Source organism: Neoarius graeffei, chromosome 13 (genome assembly GCF_027579695.1).
Source record: "Neoarius graeffei isolate fNeoGra1 chromosome 13, fNeoGra1.pri, whole genome shotgun sequence".
Taxonomy (NCBI): domain Eukaryota; kingdom Metazoa; phylum Chordata; class Actinopteri; order Siluriformes; family Ariidae; genus Neoarius; species Neoarius graeffei.
Window position 1 is genome coordinate 40009200 of NC_083581.1, and position 19656 is coordinate 40028855.

At 38.6% G+C, this 19656-nt stretch overlaps 1 protein-coding gene across 2 annotated transcripts in view; it reads right to left on the bottom strand.

Moving 5' to 3' along the window:
* LOC132896103 (peptidase inhibitor 16-like) overlaps positions 1–19423 on the bottom strand; it is a 29994-nt gene extending 10571 nt beyond the window's left edge. For both annotated transcript variants that reach the window (XM_060936820.1, XM_060936821.1), the window contains exon 1: positions 19206–19423. In XM_060936820.1, the coding sequence (XP_060792803.1) occupies positions 19206–19361 (156 nt within the window). In that variant the 5' untranslated portion in view covers positions 19362–19423. The remainder of the gene's footprint in view (positions 1–19205) is intronic.
* Positions 19424–19656: the final 233 nt, after the last annotated feature.

The following is a 19656-nucleotide window of genomic DNA, read 5'->3' on the forward strand; positions in this document are numbered from 1 at the left end:
GCTATATAAATAAACTTGCCTTGCCTTGCCTTGCCTATTGAGAAACTCTGTAAAACTCGACAAACAAAATTTACAAATTAGTTTTATATACAGAAAATACCATTATACAAATATGATCCACGAGGGAAATGACTGTCACCGTAGCTTCGTTGCACATAAAAGAAGTAAACACTAATAAAACCACAAGCATTCGCCAGAGTGTTAACAATGTCTTTATTGTTTAAAATAGCCGCAACCAAATCCCGAGCCGACTGACTCATTTTTGCTGCAGGACGGCGGCAGTGCCTTCATGACGTCAGCCAAGTTTCATTCCATATATTCAGAGTTTCATTCCATATATTCAGAGTTTCATTCCATATATTCAGAGTTTCATTCAATATATTCAGAGTTTCATTCAATATATTCGGGGATTCATTCCATATATTCAGAGTTTCATTCAATATATTCGGGGATTCATTCCATATATTCAAAGTTTCATTCCATATATTCGGGGATTCATTCAAGATATTCAAAGTTTCATTCCATATATTCAGAGTTTCATTCAATATATTCAAAGTTTCATTCCATATATTCAGAGTTTCATTCAATATATTCGGGGATTCATTCCATATATTCAGAGTTTCATTCAATATATTCAGAGTTTCATTCAATATATTCAGAGTTTCATTCCATATATTCAAAGTTTCATTCAATATATTCAGAGTTTCATTCAATATATTCAGAGTTTCATTCCATATATTCAAAGTTTCATTCCATATATTCAGAGTTTCATTCAATATATTCGGGGATTCATTCCATATATTCAGAGTTTCATTCAATATATTCAGAGTTTCATTCAATATATTCAAAGTTTCATTCCATATATTCAGAGTTTCATTCAATATATTCAAAGTTTCATTCCATATATTCAGAGTTTCATTCAATATATTCGGGGATTCATTCCATATATTCAGAGTTTCATTCAATATATTCAGAGTTTCATTCAATATATTCAGAGTTTCATTCCATATATTCAAAGTTTCATTCAATATATTCAGAGTTTCATTCAATATATTCAGAGTTTCATTCAATATATTCAGAGTTTCATTCAATATATTCAGAGTTTCATTCCATATATTCAAAGTTTCATTCCATATATTCAGAGTTTCATTCAATATATTCGGGGATTCATTCCATATATTCAGTTTCATTCAATATATTCGGGGATTCATTCCATATATTCAAAGTTTCATTCCATATATTCGGGGATTCATTCAATATATTCAAAGTTTCATTCCATATATTCGGGGATTCATTCCATATATTCAAAGTTTCATTCCATATATTCGGGGATTCATTCAATATATTCAAAGTTTCATTCCATATATTCAGAGTTTCATTCCATATATTCAAAGTTTCATTCCATATATTCAGAGTTTCATTCAATATATTCGGGGATTCATTCCATATATTCAGAGTTTCATTCAATATATTCAGAGTTTCATTCAATATATTCGGGGATTCATTCCATATATTCAGAGTTTCATTCAATATATTCGGGGATTCATTCCATATATTCAAAGTTTCATTCCATATATTCGGGGATTCATTCAATATATTCAAAGTTTCATTCCATATATTCAGAGTTTCATTCAATATATTCGGGGATTCATTCCATATATTCAGAGTTTCATTCAATATATTCGGGGATTCATTCCATATATTCAAAGTTTCATTCCATATATTCAGAGTTTCATTCAATATATTCGGGGATTCATTCCATATATTCGGGGATTCATTCAATATATTCGGGGATTCATTCAATATATTCAAAGTTTCATTCCATATATTCAGAGTTTCATTCCATATATTCAGAGTTTAATTCAATATATTCAGAGTTTAATTCAATATATTCAGAGTTTCATTCAATATATTCGGGGATTCATTCCATACATTCAGAGTTTCATTCAATATATTCGGGGATTCATTCCATATATTCAAAGTTTCATTCAGTATATTCGGGGATTCATTCCATATATTCAAAGTTTCATTCCATATATTCGGGGATTCATTCAATATATTCGGGGATTCATTCAATATATTCGGGGATTCATTCAATATATTCGGGGATTCATTCCATATATTCAGAGTTTCATTCCATATATTCAGAGTTTCATTCAATATATTCGGGGATTCATTCCATATATTCAGAGTTTCATTCAATATATTCGGGGATTCATTCCATATATTCAAAGTTTCATTCCATATATTCGGGGATTCATTCAATATATTCAAAGTTTCATTCCATATATTCAGAGTTTCATTCAATATATTCGGGGATTCATTCCATATATTCAGAGTTTCATTCAATATATTCGGGGATTCATTCCATATATTCAAAGTTTCATTCCATATATTCGGGGATTCATTCAATATATTCGGGGATTCATTCAATATATTCAAAGTTTCATTCCATATATTCAAAGTTTCATTCAATGTATTCGGGGATTCATTCAATATATTCAAAGTTTCATTCCATATATTCAGAGTTTCATTCAATATATTCGGGGATTCATTCCATATATTCAGAGTTTCATTCAGTATATTCGGGGATTCATTCGATATATTCAAAGTTTCATTCCATATATTCGGGGATTCATTCAATATATTCAAAGTTGCATTCCATATATTCAGAGTTTCATTCAATATATTCGGGGATTGATTCCATATATTCGGGGATTCATTCAATATATTCGGGGATTCATTCAATATATTCAAAGTTTCATTCCATATATTCAGAGTTTCATTCCATATATTCAGAGTTTCATTCAATATATTTGGGGATTCATTCAATATATTCAAAGATTAATTTCCTGAACGGCATGCCATTATATATGTGTGTGTGTGTGTGTGTGTGTGTATATTTTGTCTATTCTTGTGTTTAATTGGGTTTGATAATTATTTATAATAATGTAAAGAGTTCATTTATTAAAGTAAAAATCATAAGAATGATTACAATATGTGTGATGTTTATTTATTAAGTCTTCAGTGGGTAGGCGGCCATAAGGCCTTTCGTCGAGGGGGGGATAATTATGGGCCCCAGATCCCCCTTTGTCTAGGGCCCCCAAATAGCTTGAAACGGATCTGTCTCTGCTCTTCCATCACTGTTTGGTTTGGATCGGTCACCAAACAGGACAAGAACAGACTGCAATGGACAATAAGGTCTGCAGAGAAAATTATTGGTGTCAGCCTGCCCTCCATCCAAGACCTGTACCTGTCCAGAGTCAGGAAACGGGCAGGTAACATCTCTGCAGACCCATCACACCCTGGTCACAAATTGTTTAAACTTCTCCCCTCTGGGAGACGCTACAGAACACTGTACGCAAAAACAACCAGACACAAGAACATTTTTTTCCCTCAGGCTGTCTCTGTGATGAACAGCTAAAACCGGACTCAAATATCAGTAACATCAGCTGTGAAATATCTGCACACTCATACCGTCATTCTGTGCACACTGTATATTTTTTATATTTATATTTACTAATTCATCCTTGCACTATGCTGTGAAATATCTGCACACTCATACCATCATTCTGTGCACACTGTATATTTATATTTACTAATTCATCCTTGCACTATGCTGTCTATACATATATTTACCCTTCTACATGTACATAGCTTTTTGTTTTTGTCTACGCTTTTTATCTGTTTGTACTAAGAGAGCTAAGTGAAACCGGAGTCAAATTCCTCGTGTGTGTTCACATACCTGACAAATAAAGTTTTTATTATTATTATTATTATTATTATTATTATTATTAATGATGTAAAGTGAATGCGATGGTTCACTGCTGTCCACCAGGCACCCAGCAGAATCACACCATAATACATGTCATGGTGTTGTTTCTGGTGCATGGCATGTGCTGTCAAAGAAAGGAATAGATATGTATTTGCAGACCCGTTGCAACAAGGTAGGCAGACTTGGCAATTGCCTAGGGCCCCAGCCCTCGAAGGGCCCCCGCTGCCGAACGACTGGTTATGTATTCAATAGCAATGACAACTTTTTGAGCGTGGCAGCGCAGCGCCTAATGACACTTGTTGAAATACCCTAGTTCCAAGGGGGGCCCCCTAATGCACAACAGCGCCTCCCTACATGCTTTGGCCGAAAAGTGCAATGACAGTCTGTTGTCGACCCCTCAATGCCTATCTCCGTCCAGTCAAGTGGTTGCAGAGCTCCGCGGCAAAAAAAACCCCAAAATCAAATATGAAGCGAAATTACCCCTCAGGGAGCCAGAAGAGAAAGAAGAAAAGGGAAGAGGAAGACAGAAAAAAACAAGACACTGGTAAGTGAGAATGTACACACTCATTAATACCAAGCGGGTCAACAAGCAAATTTGGTAGCTAGCTTAATACGTTTACTTCTTACACTTCCTGTGTCAGTTGCCTCAAGTGAGAGGAGCTTTTCAGCTCTGAAGCTTATTAAGAACTATATGAGGTCCGCCATGGGCCATGAGAGGCTCTCCGGACTGGCACTGATGTCAATTGAATATGATGTCCGCAGATCTTTGGACATGGAGGGTATTGTGGCTGCCTTTGCTGAAGCCAAAGCCCGCAAGCAGCAGTTTTAGACATTTTGCCCATGATTCTAGTTGTGTATTCTTAAATTTTTATGTTTTTCGATACCTTTTGCACTTTTCTGTGTGTGCTGGTTCTTATTAAGATTCTTATTCATGTTTGTAATCATTTAATCACCATTTGAAGTTATTTCTACTTGTGTATATACTGTAAATATTTAGTGTTGTGTTATATGCACATTTTATATTACTTTGTCTTATTTTCATATTTGATATATATACACAGTGCTCAGCATAAATGAGTACACCCCCTTTGAAAAGTAACATTTTAAACAATATCTCAATGAACACAAACAATTTCCAAAACGTTGACAAGACAAAGTTTAATATAACATCTGTTTAATTTATAATGGGAAAAAGTAAGGTTAATAATATAATTTAGATTGCACATTTTTCAGTTTTACTCAAATTAGGGTGGTGCAAAAATGAGTATACCCCACAACAAAAACTACTATATCTAGTACTTTGTATGGCCTCCATGATTTTTAATGACAGAGCCAAGTCTTCGAGGCATGGAATGAACAAGTTGGTGACATTTTGCAACATCAATCTTTTTCCATTCTTCAACAATGACCTCTTTTAGTGACTGGATGCTGGACGGAGAGTGATGTCTCTTCAGAATTCCCCAAAGAAAATAATTTCTTTACACCACAAAGATGAAGGCTACAAGAAGATCAGCAAAGCTTTACTTATCAGTCAGAATACTGTAGCAAAAGTGGTACAAAAGTTTAAGAAAGATGGAACTGCAACCATCTCACAGAGATGTCCAGGTCGTCCACGGAAGTTAACACCTCGACAGGAGCGTCTTCTGATGAGAAGGGTTGAAGAAAATTGGCATGCAAGTTCACTGCAGTTATCTAAAGAAATAGAAAGCCAAACTGGGGTGACTATTTCCCGTGACACAATACAGCGTACACTGCAGAGGAATGGCATGCATGGATGCCGTCCACGAAAGAAGCCTCTCCTAAAGCCCAGGCACAAAAAAGCCTGCTTAGAGTTTGCCAGGGCCCATGCTGACAAAGATGAAGACTACTGGGACTCTATACTCTGGAGTGATGAGACCAAGATAAATGTTTTTGGAACTGATGGTTTCAAAACTGTATGGCATCGCAAAGGTGAGGAATACAAAAAAAAAAAATGCATGGTGCCTACAGTGAAACATGGTGGTGGCAGTGTCCTTATGTGGGGCTGCATGAGTGCTGCTGGTGTTGGGGAGCTGCATTTCATTGAAGGCATCATGAATTCACAGACATATTACTCTATATTGAAAGAGAAGATGCTACCATCACTCCATGCCCTTGGTTGTTGTGCACTTTTCCAACATGACTAAACACACATCTAAGGCCACTGTTGGATTTCTGAAGAAGAACAGGGTGAAAGTGATTCAGTGGCCAAGTATGTCTCCTGATCTGAACCCAATCAAACACCTATGGGGAATTCTGAAGAGACAAGTTGAGCATCACTCTCCATCCAGCATCCAGTCACTAAAAGAGGTCATTGTTGAAGAATGGAAAAAGATTGATGTTGCAAAATGTCGCCAACTTGTTCATTCCATGCCTAGAAGACTTGGCGCTGTCATTAAAAATCATGGAGGCCATACAAAGTACTAGATGTAGTAGTTTTTGTTGTGGGGTGTACTCATTTTTGCACCACCCTAATTTGAGTAAAACTGAAAAATGTGCAATCTAAGTTATATTATTAACCTTACTTTTTCCCATTATAAGTTAAACAGATGTTATATTAAACTCTGTCTTGTCAACATTTTGGAAATTGTTTGTGTTCATTGAGATATTGTTTAAAATGTTACTTTTCAAAGGGGGTGTACTCATTTATACTGCGCACTATATATATATATATATATATATATATATATATATATATATATATATATATATATATATATGTGTGTGTGTGTGTGTGTGTGTCTGTATTTTGTGTATTGTTGTGTTTAATTGGGTTTGATAATTATTTATAATAATGTAAAGAGTTCATTTATTAAGTAAAAATCGTAAGAATGATTACAATATGTGTGATGTTTATTTATTAAGTCTTCAGTGGGTAGGCGGCCATAAGGTCTTTCGTCGAGGGGGAGGATAATTATGGGCCCCAGATCCCCCTTTGCCTAGGGCCCCCAAATAGCTTGAAACGGGCCTGTGTATTTGTAACTGTGATTCCTATCTCATTATTGATATCACTGTCACAAGACAATGCAGCAATTTATTGAGATGAAATACATGACACTTCACAATCCAATGGTTCATACACTGTAAAAAATGATTTGTTGTTTTAACTTAAAGTTAGTGCAAGGGCTGCCTTAAAATTTTGAGTTCACTGAAATTCACATAGTAAGTTAAATTGTTGTGAACTTACGATATTAATTTCAGTGAACTCAAAATTTTAAGGCAGCCCTTGCACTAACTTTTTTAAGTTAAAACAACAAATCATTTTTTACAGTTATTATTACTCCATTCAGGTTGATTTTGTGCCCTTGCAAATATTTTGCTCATACACTGATCAGGAGCTCTGCTTTTAGGCACTGCCTAAATATCTACAGTATGTTAGCGTATGTAAAGTCATATCCATTTCAGTTTTATATATCCTGGACACTAATCTACAGCAGGCATGTGCACTGAAGTTCTGAAGTGTACTTCTTATCCAAAATCAAAAACACCTGATCTGGATATTAGATCCAGATGTGTATGTTGTAAAAGCCCTACAACTTTAATCACTATATTCCAATAAAACCCTCCAAGTTGTTCTGTTGTATAAAATTTCTGATATTATAGTATGGTGAAGTTACTGTTACCATGCCAAAGTTTGTTATTGTCCAATAATTCCTCATGCGCCATACACATTTACACTATATCATTAATTAAAGAATGACATCATAATTTTTAATCCATTGATCATCAATTATAGTTATAGATAAGTGACTGTTGTGAAGTGCTGACACTGGCAGACCCGTTGCAACAAGGTAGGCAGACTTGGCAATTGCCTAGGGCCCTCGAAGGGCCCCCGCTGCCGAACGACTGGTTATGTATTCAATAGCAATGACAACTTTTTGAGCGTGGCAGCGCAGCGCCTAATGACACTTGTTGAAATACCCTAGTTCCAAGGGGGGCCCCCTAATGCACAACAGCGCCTCCCTACATGCTTTGGCTGAAAAGTGCAATGACAGTCTGTTGTCAACCCCTCAATGCCCATCTCCATCCAGTCAAGTGGTTGCAGAGCTCCGCGGCAAAAAAAAAAAAAATCAAATATGAAGCGAAATTACCCCTCAGGGAGCCAGAAGAGAAAGAAGAAAAGGGAAGAGGAAGACAGAAAAAAACAAGACACTGGTAAGTGAGAATGTACACACTCATTAATACCAAGCGGGTCGACAAGCAAATTTGGTAGCTAGCTTAATACGTTTACTTCTTACACTTCCTGTGCCAGTTGCCTCAAGTGAGAGGAGCTTTTCAGCTCTGAAGCTTATTAAGAACTATATGAGGTCCGCCATGGGCCAAGAGAGGCTCTCCGGACTGGCACTAATGTCAATTGAATGTGATGTCCGCAGGTCTTTGGACATGGAGGGTATTGTGGCTGCCTTTGCTGAAGCCAAAGCCAGCAAGCAGCAGTTTTAGACATTTTGCCCATGATTCTAGTTGTGTATTCTTAAATTTTTATGTGTTTTTCTATACCTTTTGCACTTTTCTGTGTGTGCTGGTTCTTATTAAGATTCTTATTCATGTTTGTAATCATTTAATCACCATTTGAAGTTATTTCTACTTGTGTATATACTGTAAATATTTAGTGTGTTATATGCACATTTTATATTACTTTGTCTTATTTTCATATTTGATTTATATATATATGTGTGTGTGTGTGTGTGTGTGTGTGTGTGTGTGTGTGTGTTTTGTCTATTGTTGTGTTTAATTGGGTTTGATAATTATTTATAATAATGTAAAGAGTTCATTTATTAAGTAAAAATCATAAGAATGATTACAATATGTGTGATGTTTATTTATTAAGTCTTCAGTGGGTAGGCGGCCATAAGGCCTTTCGTCGAGGGGGGGATAATTATGGGCCCCAGATCCCCTTTGATCTACCAGATCACAGCAGAAAAATTTACTGGTAAAACCTGTTGTTAAAACAAAGTGTGGTGAAGCAGCTTTTAGCTACTATGCAGTACAGCTATGGAACCAACTGCCAGAGGACATCAAAAATGCTCCTGCTGTTGGCAGCTTCAAATGTAGACTAAAGACCAAGCTGTTTTCAGATGCTTTCTGCTAAATTATTAATATTGCCATCTCTACATGTTTTAAACTCTTTACTTTTACAGTCTCTCCATGTTTTAAATTTTACTTAACTTTTATTCTATTTTATTCTGCTGTTTTTTTTAATTGAACTTTTATCTCATTTTATTATTTTATTTCTACTATTGTTTAATTCTTATTAATTTTCTTCCCCATTTATTTTATGTAATTTTATTTTCTATTGTTTACTGTTTTGCTTTTACTTCTGTAAAGCACATTGAACTGCCACTGTGTATGAAATGTGCTATATAAATAAACTTGCCTTGCCTTGCCTTGCCTTTGCCTAGGGCCCCCAAATAGCTTGAAACGGGCCTGGACACTGCACACCCCTTCCATGAATGTCTCCTCACAGAAAACTTTCATATCAACAACTACAGTGGTATGCAAAAGTTTGGGCACCCTGCATGGTTAGTACCTAGTAACACCCTATTTGGCAAGTATCACAGCTTGTAAACACTTTTTGTAGCCAGCTAATAATCTTTCAGTTCTTACCTGGGGGATTTTCACGCATTCGTCCTTGCAAAAGGCTTCCAGTTCTACAAGTTTCTTGGGCTGTCTTGCATGCACTGCTCTTTTGAGATCTATCCACAGATTTTCAATGATGTTTAGGTCAGGGGACTGTGAGGGCCAGGGCAAAACCTTCAGCTTGTGCCTCTTGAGGTATTCCATTGTAGATTTTGAGGTGTGTTTTGGATCATCGTCTTATTGTAGGATCCATCTTCTTTTTAACTTCAACTTTTTCACAGATGGTGTGATGTTTGCTTCCAGAATTTGCTGGTATTTATTCGAATCCATGCTTCCCTCGACCAATGAAATGTGTCCTGTGCCACTGGCTGCAACACAACCCCAAAGCATGATCGATCCACACCCATGCTTCAGAGTTGGAGAGGTGTTCTTTTCCTGGAATTTGGCACCCTTTTTTCTCTAAACATACCTTTGCACATTGTGGCCAAAAAGTTCTATTTTGATTTCATCAGTCCACAGGACTTGTTTCCAAAATGCATCAGGCTTATTTAAATGTTCATTTGCAAATTTCAGGCGCTGAATTTTGTGGCTAGGACGCAGGAAAGGTTTTCTTCTGATGACTCTCCCATGAAGGTCATATTTGTTCAGGTGTCGCTGCATAGTAGAACAGTGCACCACCACTCCAGGGTCTGCTAAATCTTTCTGAAGGTCTTTTGCAGTCAAACAGGGGTTTTTATTTGCCTTTCTAGCAATCCAACGAGCAGTTCTTTCAGAAAGTTTTCTTCATCTTCCAGACCTCACCTTGATCTCAACTGTTTCTGTTAACTGCCATTTCTTAATAACATTACAATCTGAGGAAGCAGCTACCTGAAAACACTTTGCTACGTTCTTGTCACCTTCTCCTGCTTTGTGAGCATCAATTATTTTATTATTCAGAATGCGAGGGAGTTGCTTAGAGGAGCCCATGGCTGTTGATTTTAGAGACAAGTTTGAGGAGTCAGAGAATTTATACAGCTTTGAAATCTGCATCATCTGACCTTTCCGAATGAAGAATTTGAACAAGCCACAGCTCCATAAGCTAATTAAGGTCTGGAACCTTGGTAAAAGTTACCTGAGAACTCAAATGTATTGGGGTGCCCAAACTTTCTCATGGTGTTCCTTTTCTTTTTTCACTCTCCAATTGTACAAAACAAAAATAATACACAAATCTTGCAGAAAACACTGAAAAGAAATATGTTGTCTTTACCTTTATGCCTTTTGGTGATCAGTTCATCTTCTGCTCACTTAACTATTCACAGTAACAGACATTTTCAGTAAGGGTGCCCAAACTTTTGCATGCCACTGTATGTGTTCTTTAATCCATTTAAAATTAATCAATACCTTCTGACCAGTCACAGTGCTGTCATATAAATAATGTTAGTCTAGCATTACTCCTGTACAGTATATGCTAAACACTGAATTTCACTTGTAACAAGGATACAGGGTGAACACATGGGGATTTTTTTTTTGCACGCACGCACACACACACACACACACACACACACACACACACACTCTCTCTCTCTCTCTCTCTCTCTCTCTCTCTCTCTCTCTCTCTCTCTCTCTGTGTGCTTTTTCGCAGGGAAGTTCCCAGAATCCAGACACATGCACACACAAGCTCAACATGGGTATGTAAGTGTGCCAACATCTTCAAGAAAACAAAATGATCAATTCTTCAACACATTATGTGTTGAAATGAATACAAGACACATACAAGAGGACTCATTTAACCCAAACACGTTATAAACCTCACATTTTAGCAACTTTTGATCAGTCGTCAGACCAAACCTACCACTGTCCATGGACCTTAAGTTGTGCTTCCTTTTGAGAAACTGTACGTTTTTGCTCTGCTGGTATGAAGCATGATTAATAATTAAAACTGTTAAATCTGTCATTTCACAGTCATGAGACGCCATCCAATTAAACTGTATGTCCACCTTTTGTTTAAATAATCAAGCAGTCATGTATAAAATGGATGGATAGAAAAGTTATTGAAATTGCACACACCTCATGCATGTGTAATGAAATCAAAATGAGTTCAGAAATGTGGTTTAAATAAAGTACACAAATGCACGGATGAACTGCATGAAGCACTAAGGAATGTTAATGTAGTCTAGATGTGGGTGTTGTCAGGCTTCTACTGCTTGTTCAACATAAATGAAATGTCAATACCTCCGACACAGCTATACATAAACGTACTCCAATGGTAATGACTTAACCAACCCAAAATGCCTGCCTTACTTATCAGTGTGCCTACGTTGCAAGGATTGGCTGCTCTTATAGATAACTTTAGCACATCCCTTATCAAAAAGAAGTATACTTCAAGTTCATTTTATTAACTATACTTAAGTAAAGTTAAAGTATATTTCCTTAAGTATACTTTTGTGTACCAAGTATACTGATATCAATGTACTTACAGCAGTGATGTGCGTGAACGAGTTCAAAAGAATGCGTTCACTGAACACGCTCATTTTTTCATGAACTTTGAACTGAACGCAACACATGTTTTAATAAAGAACTTGAACGTGAATTTGTTCACATTATGTGTCATGAACGGCAGACATCACTGTAAATGAACGTTGAAATTTGTTTTCCCTTGATAACTCGAGTGGCATTTGTTTTCTCTTTTGAAACGCAACGAGAGAAAGTCTCCCCCTCCTGTATTCTCGCAGCCGGTGCCGCTCAAATCATGTATCACACCAGACAGAAATGGCTTTGACATTGTGTGCGCAATGCATTGCGGGGAACGTAGTGTCCGGCCGAGAATAGTTGAATAACATACTGGCTTCCACACTACGTTACCCATGATGAATTGCAGCAGGGCGGGGTAGGCGTAGCAGGCAACGATGAGAGCGAGGAGGAGAATGGGCTGGAGCGAGAGAAGGAGTGTGTGAGAGACCAATGACGAGAGTGAGAAATTTGAGCTAATATATAAATGCAGTTCTAAGCTATAACTAGGGACATGGTGGTTATTATACAGTAGTACAGTAGGTAGTATACATTGTAGGGGGTCATTTTAGTTCATGGATACTGTACGCATGCTGTGTGTGTGTGTGTGTGTGGGTCAGTTTTCAGTTTGTACCAGTGTAACCATGTTCCTGTTTTGAACAGATAGACCACGTCCCCAACACTGAATAGAAATGGTCACCAAATACTGTTTGAAAGTTACCTAAAGTTAACCTAGTTACCTAAAGTTGCATTAAGTTATCTTACAGTTACAGTGGTGCTTGAAAGTTTGTGAACCCTTTAGAATTTTCTATATTTCTGCATAAATATGACCTAAAACATCATCAGATTTTCACACAAGTCCTAAAAGTAGATAAAGAGAACCCAGTTAAACAAATGAGACAAAAATATTATACTTGGTCATTTATTTATTGAGGAAAATGATCCAATATTACATATCTGTGAGTGGCAAAAGTATGTGAACCTCTAGGATTAGCAGTTAATTTGAAGGTGAAATTAGAGTCAGGTGTTTTCCATCAATGGGATGACAATCAGGTGTGAGTGGGCACCCTGTTTTATTTAAAGAACAGGGATCTATCAAAGTCTGATCTTCACAACTCATGTTTGTGGAAGTGTATCATGGCATGAACAAAGGAGATTTCTGAGGACCTCAGAAAAAGCGTTGTTGATGCTCATCAGGCTGGAAAAGGTTACAAAACCATCTCTAAAGAGTTTGGACTCCACCAATCCACAGTCAGACAGATTGTGTACAAATGGAGGAGATTCAAGACCATTGTTACCCTCCCTAGGAGTGGTTGACCAACAAAGATCACTCCAAGAGCAAGGCGTGTAATAGTCGGCGAGGTCACAAAGGACCCCAGGGTAACTTCTAAGCAACTGAAGGCCTCTCTCACATTGGCTAATGTTAATGTTCATGAGTCCACCATCAGGAGAACACTGAACAACAATGGTGTGCATGGCAGGGTTGCAAGGAGAAAGCCACTGCTCTCCAAAAAGAACATTGCTGCTCGTCTGCAGTTTGCTAAAGATCACGTGGACAAGCCAGAAGGCTATTGGAAAAAATTCTGTGGATGGATGAGAACAAAATAGAACTTTTTGGTTTAAATGAGAAGCGTTATGTTTGGAGAAAGGAAAACACTGCATTCCAGCATAAGAACCTTATCCCATCTGTGAAACATGGTGGTGGTAGTGTCATGGTTTGGGCCTGTTTTGCTGCATCTGGGCCAGGACGGCTTGCCATCATTGATGGAACAATGAATTCTGAATTATACCAGTGAATTCTAAAGGAAAATGTCAGGACATCTGTCCATGACCTGAATCTCAAGAGAAGGTGGGTCATGCAGCAAGACAACGACCCTAAGCACACAAGTCGCTCTCCTAAAGAATGGTTAAAGAAGAATAAAGTTAATGTTTTGGAATGGCCAAGTCAAAGTCCTGACCTTAATCCGATGGAAATGTTGTGGAAGGACCTGAAGCGAGCAGTTCATGTGAGGAAACCCACCAACATCCCAGAGTTGAAACTGTTCTGTACGGAGGAATGGGCTAAAATTCCTCCAAGCCGGTGTGCAGGACTGATCAACAGTTACCGCAAACGTTTAGTTGCAGTTATTGCTGCACAAGGGGGTCACACCAGATACTGAAAGCAAAGGTTCACATACTTTTGCCACTCACAGATATGTAATATTGGATCATTTTCCTCAATAAATAAATGACCAAGTATAATATTTTTGTCTCATTTGTTTAACTGGGTTCTCTTTATCTACTTTTAGGACTTGTGTGAAAATCTGATGATGTTTTAGGTCATATTTATGCAGAAATACAGAAAATTCTAAAGGGTTCACAAACTTTCAAGCACCACTGTACATCTTAAAATCACTCTATCAACCATAAAGATATGCAGTTTCCTTAAAAATAAAGTTTTTTGTGCCTTTGAGCATCTTGTAACAGTTTTGCCTTCATTGCCTTCATTCAAGAGTTTTGCTCATTTCATACACACACACACACACACACACATATTATATAATATATATCAAATAATTAATATATATGTATATATTAAACTATATATTATTTACTTCTTTAATTAAATGCTGGTATATTTCATTGCACTAAGTATAGAACTGGTCTACCTTGTCTGTACTGTTGCATGTTTCATCACCTGGTAAGAAACCCACAATTGCAGTGTCATGAGCAAATGTCTACAGTGAACAGTTTCAGAGAACGTATAGTGATTTTCTAGCTCGTGGTCTGAAAAATGTTTTTATTTTCATATCTCACCAAAAAGTAAAATGAATTGAACTTTGAACTAGTTCAGAATTAAAATTGTGAACTTTGAACGTGAACTGTTCACTTTGAGCATGTATGAACTGAACTTGAACTAGTTCAGAAAAGGTGTGAACTGGCACAACACTGACTTACAGTATACTTGTAAGTAAACTAATCTAATACTTCTTGGGACTAAATTGGCCCACTTTTAGTTTGTAAAAAGTATACTTTGAGTCTAAGAGAAGTAAACTTTGAGTATACAACTCGTATTTTTTTATTTTGTATTGCAAGTATACCACAAGTAAACTTATATACTAATAGTTTACTAGTTCTATACTTGTAGTCCACTCTTTAGTTTACAAAAGCATACCTCATAGTATAGAGGATTTCGACGTGACGTCACAGGTGACGTGACGCCCCGGTGTCCGCCATTTTGAAGGTCAAGCTAGCTAATGTCAACAACAGTAGCTAGTATGTTACTGTAGCAATGTTTACGTTCAGTCATTTGGATGACTGTTAAAACCTTTCAGTCTCAAGTTTTTCCTTTACTGTATTTACTAGTTTACTGAGCTAGCGCGCTCGGGCAGGCTGGGAGCGAGCGCGCTAGCTCGGGCAGGCTGGGAGCTAGCGCCAACCTGCCCGAGCTAGCGCGCTCGCTCCCAACCTGCCCGAGTGCGCTAGCTCAGTAAACTAGTAAATACAGTAAAGGAAAAACTTGAGACTGAAAGGCGCTAGCTCGCCAGCCTGCCCGAGCTAGCACGCTCGCTCCCAGCCTGCCCGAGCGCGCTAGCTCAGTAAATACAGTAAAGGAAAAACTTATAACGGGCCATGTCTCAACAGACTAAGAAGTTATTTCAATGACATTTAATAACATTTTGTTTATCCTGAGGACCGAAAGTAAATGAAAATGTGAACAAACCTTAGCTGTCAGTGAACAATCCTGGTGGAAGCAGGTAAACGTCGTTCTCTAAGCCTGCTAACCTCAATTTTTGCAAATACCTCTCCCTCTGCTCGCCCTGTAAATGCCCTACGTCGCTGGATAGTGAAGGTGTTTTCTGCATCTCGCTCCTTTATCTTTTATGTTTTTTCTCTGGTATTTCCCACACGCCTGACTGCAGGTCAGGAAGATCACCCGCGCTGCAGTGCTGCAAAGCCAGAAAAAGATAGCCTGGTAACGTGTACGGATCACGTACACCAGCATCATTGATTTTCTGGTGATATTGCTTCTTACTCGCGTCATCTAGGCCGGATAAAATACTCGACAATGAGACTTCGTCATGATCAACAGTGTATCGCTACTGGTAGTCGCCATATTTGTGACCGTCAAAATGGCGCCGGCTACTTGTTGACATGGCAACGGTCACGTGGGTCGAAAACCTCTATACTGGAAATATACAGAGTTTACTTGTTTTATACTTCTAGTCCACTTTTTAGTTTACTAAAGTATACTTTATAGCAGGCGGCACGGTGGTGTAGTGGTTAGCGCTGTCGCCTCACAGCAAGAAGGTCCTGGGTTCGAGCCCCGGGGCCGGCGAGGGCCTTTCTGTGTGGAGTTTGCATGTTCTCCCCGTGTCCGCGTGGGTTTCCTCCAGGTGCTCCGGTTTCCCCCACAGTCCAAAGACATGCAGGTTAGGTTAACTGGTGACTCTAAATTGACCGTAGGTGTGAATGTGAGTGTGAATGGTTGTCTGTGTCTATGTGTCAGCCCTGTGATGACCTGGCGACTTGTCCAGGGTGTACCCCGCCTTTCGCCCGTAGTCAGCTGGGATAGGCTCCAGCTTGCCTGCGACCCTGTAGAAGGATAAAGCGGCTAGAGATAATGAGATGAGATACTTTATAGCATATTGGAAATATACTATTAGTTACTGGTTATATACATCTAGTTAATAACACTATGTACATAAAAGATAAGTTTAAGTTCCAGTTTACTCTTAAGCTATTCCACCCCAGAGCTGACCATAAACTTATGGTACATATGGGATTTAAAACATGCTGCCGTATATCACAAAGAAAACAATATGTGTGAAAAGAAGTATTTTATAGGCTACTATCAAAAGGATAAGCACAACTACAGGGCGAGTACACTTAAACATAAGGCACAAATATTTTAATACTTTATTACATTTTTGTTAAGTATATCTTGATCAAAAGTTTAAGTATAAGCTGAATATACTTGGACTTTTCTATATACTTTTCAGTATAAGCCAAGTATACTTATGTATAACTTTATTAAGTATATCTCTGATAAGTAAATGAAAAGTAAACTGAAAGCATACTCTCTTATTTTTAGTTTAAAAGAAGTATACTAGAAGCACACTTGAATAAACTTCTTTTTTGTAAGTGATAGTAAAGACGGGGCGGCACGGTGGTGTAGTGGTTAGTGCTGTTGCCTCACAGCAAGAAGGTCCGGGTTCGAGCCCGGCAGCTGGCGAGGGCCTTTCTGTGCAGAGTTTGCATGTTCTCCCCGTGTCCACGTGGGTTTCCTCCAGGTGCTCTGGTTTCCCCCACAGTCCAAAGACATGCAGGTTAGGTTAACTGGTGACTCTAAATTGACCGTAGGTGTGAATGTGAGTGTGAATGGTTGTCTGTGTCTATGTGTCAGCCCTGTGATGACCTGGCGACTTGTCCAGGGTGTACCCTGCCTTTCGCCCGTAGTCAGCTGGGATAGGCTCCAGCTTGCCTGCGACCCTGTAGAACAGGATAAAGCGGCTAGAGATAATGGATGGATGGATGGATGGATGGATGGATGGATAGTAAAGACAATGCTAAGCATTGCTCAGCCTGGACAGTATTCTGTCCTAACTCTCGAGGTCAAATTTCAGGACCACACTTAGCCTATATTGCTCAACTCTAGCCAATCCACTTACTGAACCCAAACCCAAAAGAAACTTGCATACACATGCGAAGCTCTGCAGAGAGTAATACAAGCTCAGGATTTAATCAAGAACCCTGGAGCTGTGAGACAGCAATGCTACCTGCTACATTTACGAACCACCATTTTTAACACTAATGTCGTTTATGTAAATTACTCAAGTTTTATAGTTGTTATTGGTTACAAAAAATGTTCTCCATTCAACCAAGCTCTTACAGTCATCAGCTCTTGGTTCTAGATCAGCAGAATTTAGGTCATGCAACCAAACCAATTTTTGGCTTTTTGTAAACACACTGCTTCAAGGGTTCTTAGCCAAGAGCCCTTAATTATCCAAAGAACCCATTAAAAAGCTAGCATTACAGGTTAAAATCTAATTGGCTGCCCTTACTTCTATCTGTGCATACAATTGTAAGTTTTTTGGAGGAAGAGAGTCACAACTGGTGACCTGCCCAGGGTGTACTCCAAAGTCAGCTGGGATTTGCTCCAGCTCATCCGTGACCCTGACAGATAGGTGGTATAGATGATGGATGGATGGATGGATGGATGGATGGATGGATGGATGGATGGATGGACGGATGGATAGTCACCACACTGAAAAAAGGTTATGATTTCCTGTTCAGTCAATAGTCACTTCCTGTTAGGTGGTTGTGGCCCATGTTTGTGACAAAGAGTACCAAAATAATTTATTTCTTCGAAAAAAGAAAGGGACCTTCTTTAAAGGTCGATTGTTTCCTTAAGAGTTCTTAGATTCCCAAACATTTACTACTCGAAACCCTTTACAGAAAACATTTAAGTGTTGTCAGAGAGGAACAGCCGGAGAGCCCTTAAGGGTAACTAGACCTTTTACTTGCCAAGGTAAAAATTTGCACCATTTCATAGACTTCAAATATTCAACTGGGTTTATTTTAAAGGTATAATTCATGATCATACTGAATCTTCAAACCATAAAACATGTGGACACATGCCGCATAAGATAGAATGCTGGAATTTCAGAGGCTCAGCTTTTCTGAACCACAAAAATTGAACCAAATTATTGGCAATTAGAGGCAACTCATTTTTCTGTATGGTGTTTAGGAGTTTCTCCCATGAGCAGACATGTTATTCATCTCATCTCATCTCATTATCTCTAGCCGCTTTATCCTTCTACAGGGTCGCAGGCAAGCTGGAGCCTATCCCAGCTGACTACGGGCGAAAGGCGGGGTACACCCTGGACAAGTCGCCAGGTCATCACAGGGCTGACACATAGACACAGACAACCATTCACACTCACATTCACACCTACGGTCAATTTAGAGTCACCAGTTAACCTAATCTGCATGTCTTTGGACTGTGGGGGAAACCGGAGCACCCGGAGGAAACCCACGCGGACACGGGGAGAACATGCAAACTCCACACAGAAAGGCCCTCGCCGGCCACGGGGCTCGAACCCAGGACCTTCTTGCTGTGAGGCGACAGTGCTAACCACTACACCACCGTGCCGCCCACATTTTATTCATATGAGGAGGAACTTCATTGAATATCACGAAAAATGTTTCACAATACCTTTAAAGCGTTAAGGATTTAAAGCTGAATATTTCACTAGAATGCTATAATTCACATACTGTAGTGTAGTGTACATAAAAGCCATAATATACCATACAGCACGCAGGTAACATTAGTTGATAAGTTGGATCAAGTACAGTCAGTGCCTACCATATGTAGCATATCAGCAGCTTCAGGACTAACCATGCCACGGTACTGGTTATGCAAATCCAAAATCTCCTCCTGCTGTTCTACCGTTAGCTGGCCAGACACTAATGCCAGGACAAACCAGAATTGGGCATAGTGCAAAGCTGTTTTCCAAATCATCTTCACTGAGCAAGTGTAAATTCTCTTAGAGAAACTCTTCAGTCATCCAGCTTCAGTCCAGATGTGAGCATCTAAATGTTTTTAAGAGGGTTTATATAGTTCTGCAAAAGGGTGTAGGGGAGGGAGAGAGAGGAGGTTCTCAAAGCTTTTAACTACAACCCCCACCCATGTTACACTTACTCAACCCTCTCCAGGTCAAGTTACATATTTTCTTCACACACACACACACACACACACACACACACACACACACACACACACACACACACACACACAAGCCAGCTCACACATGTAC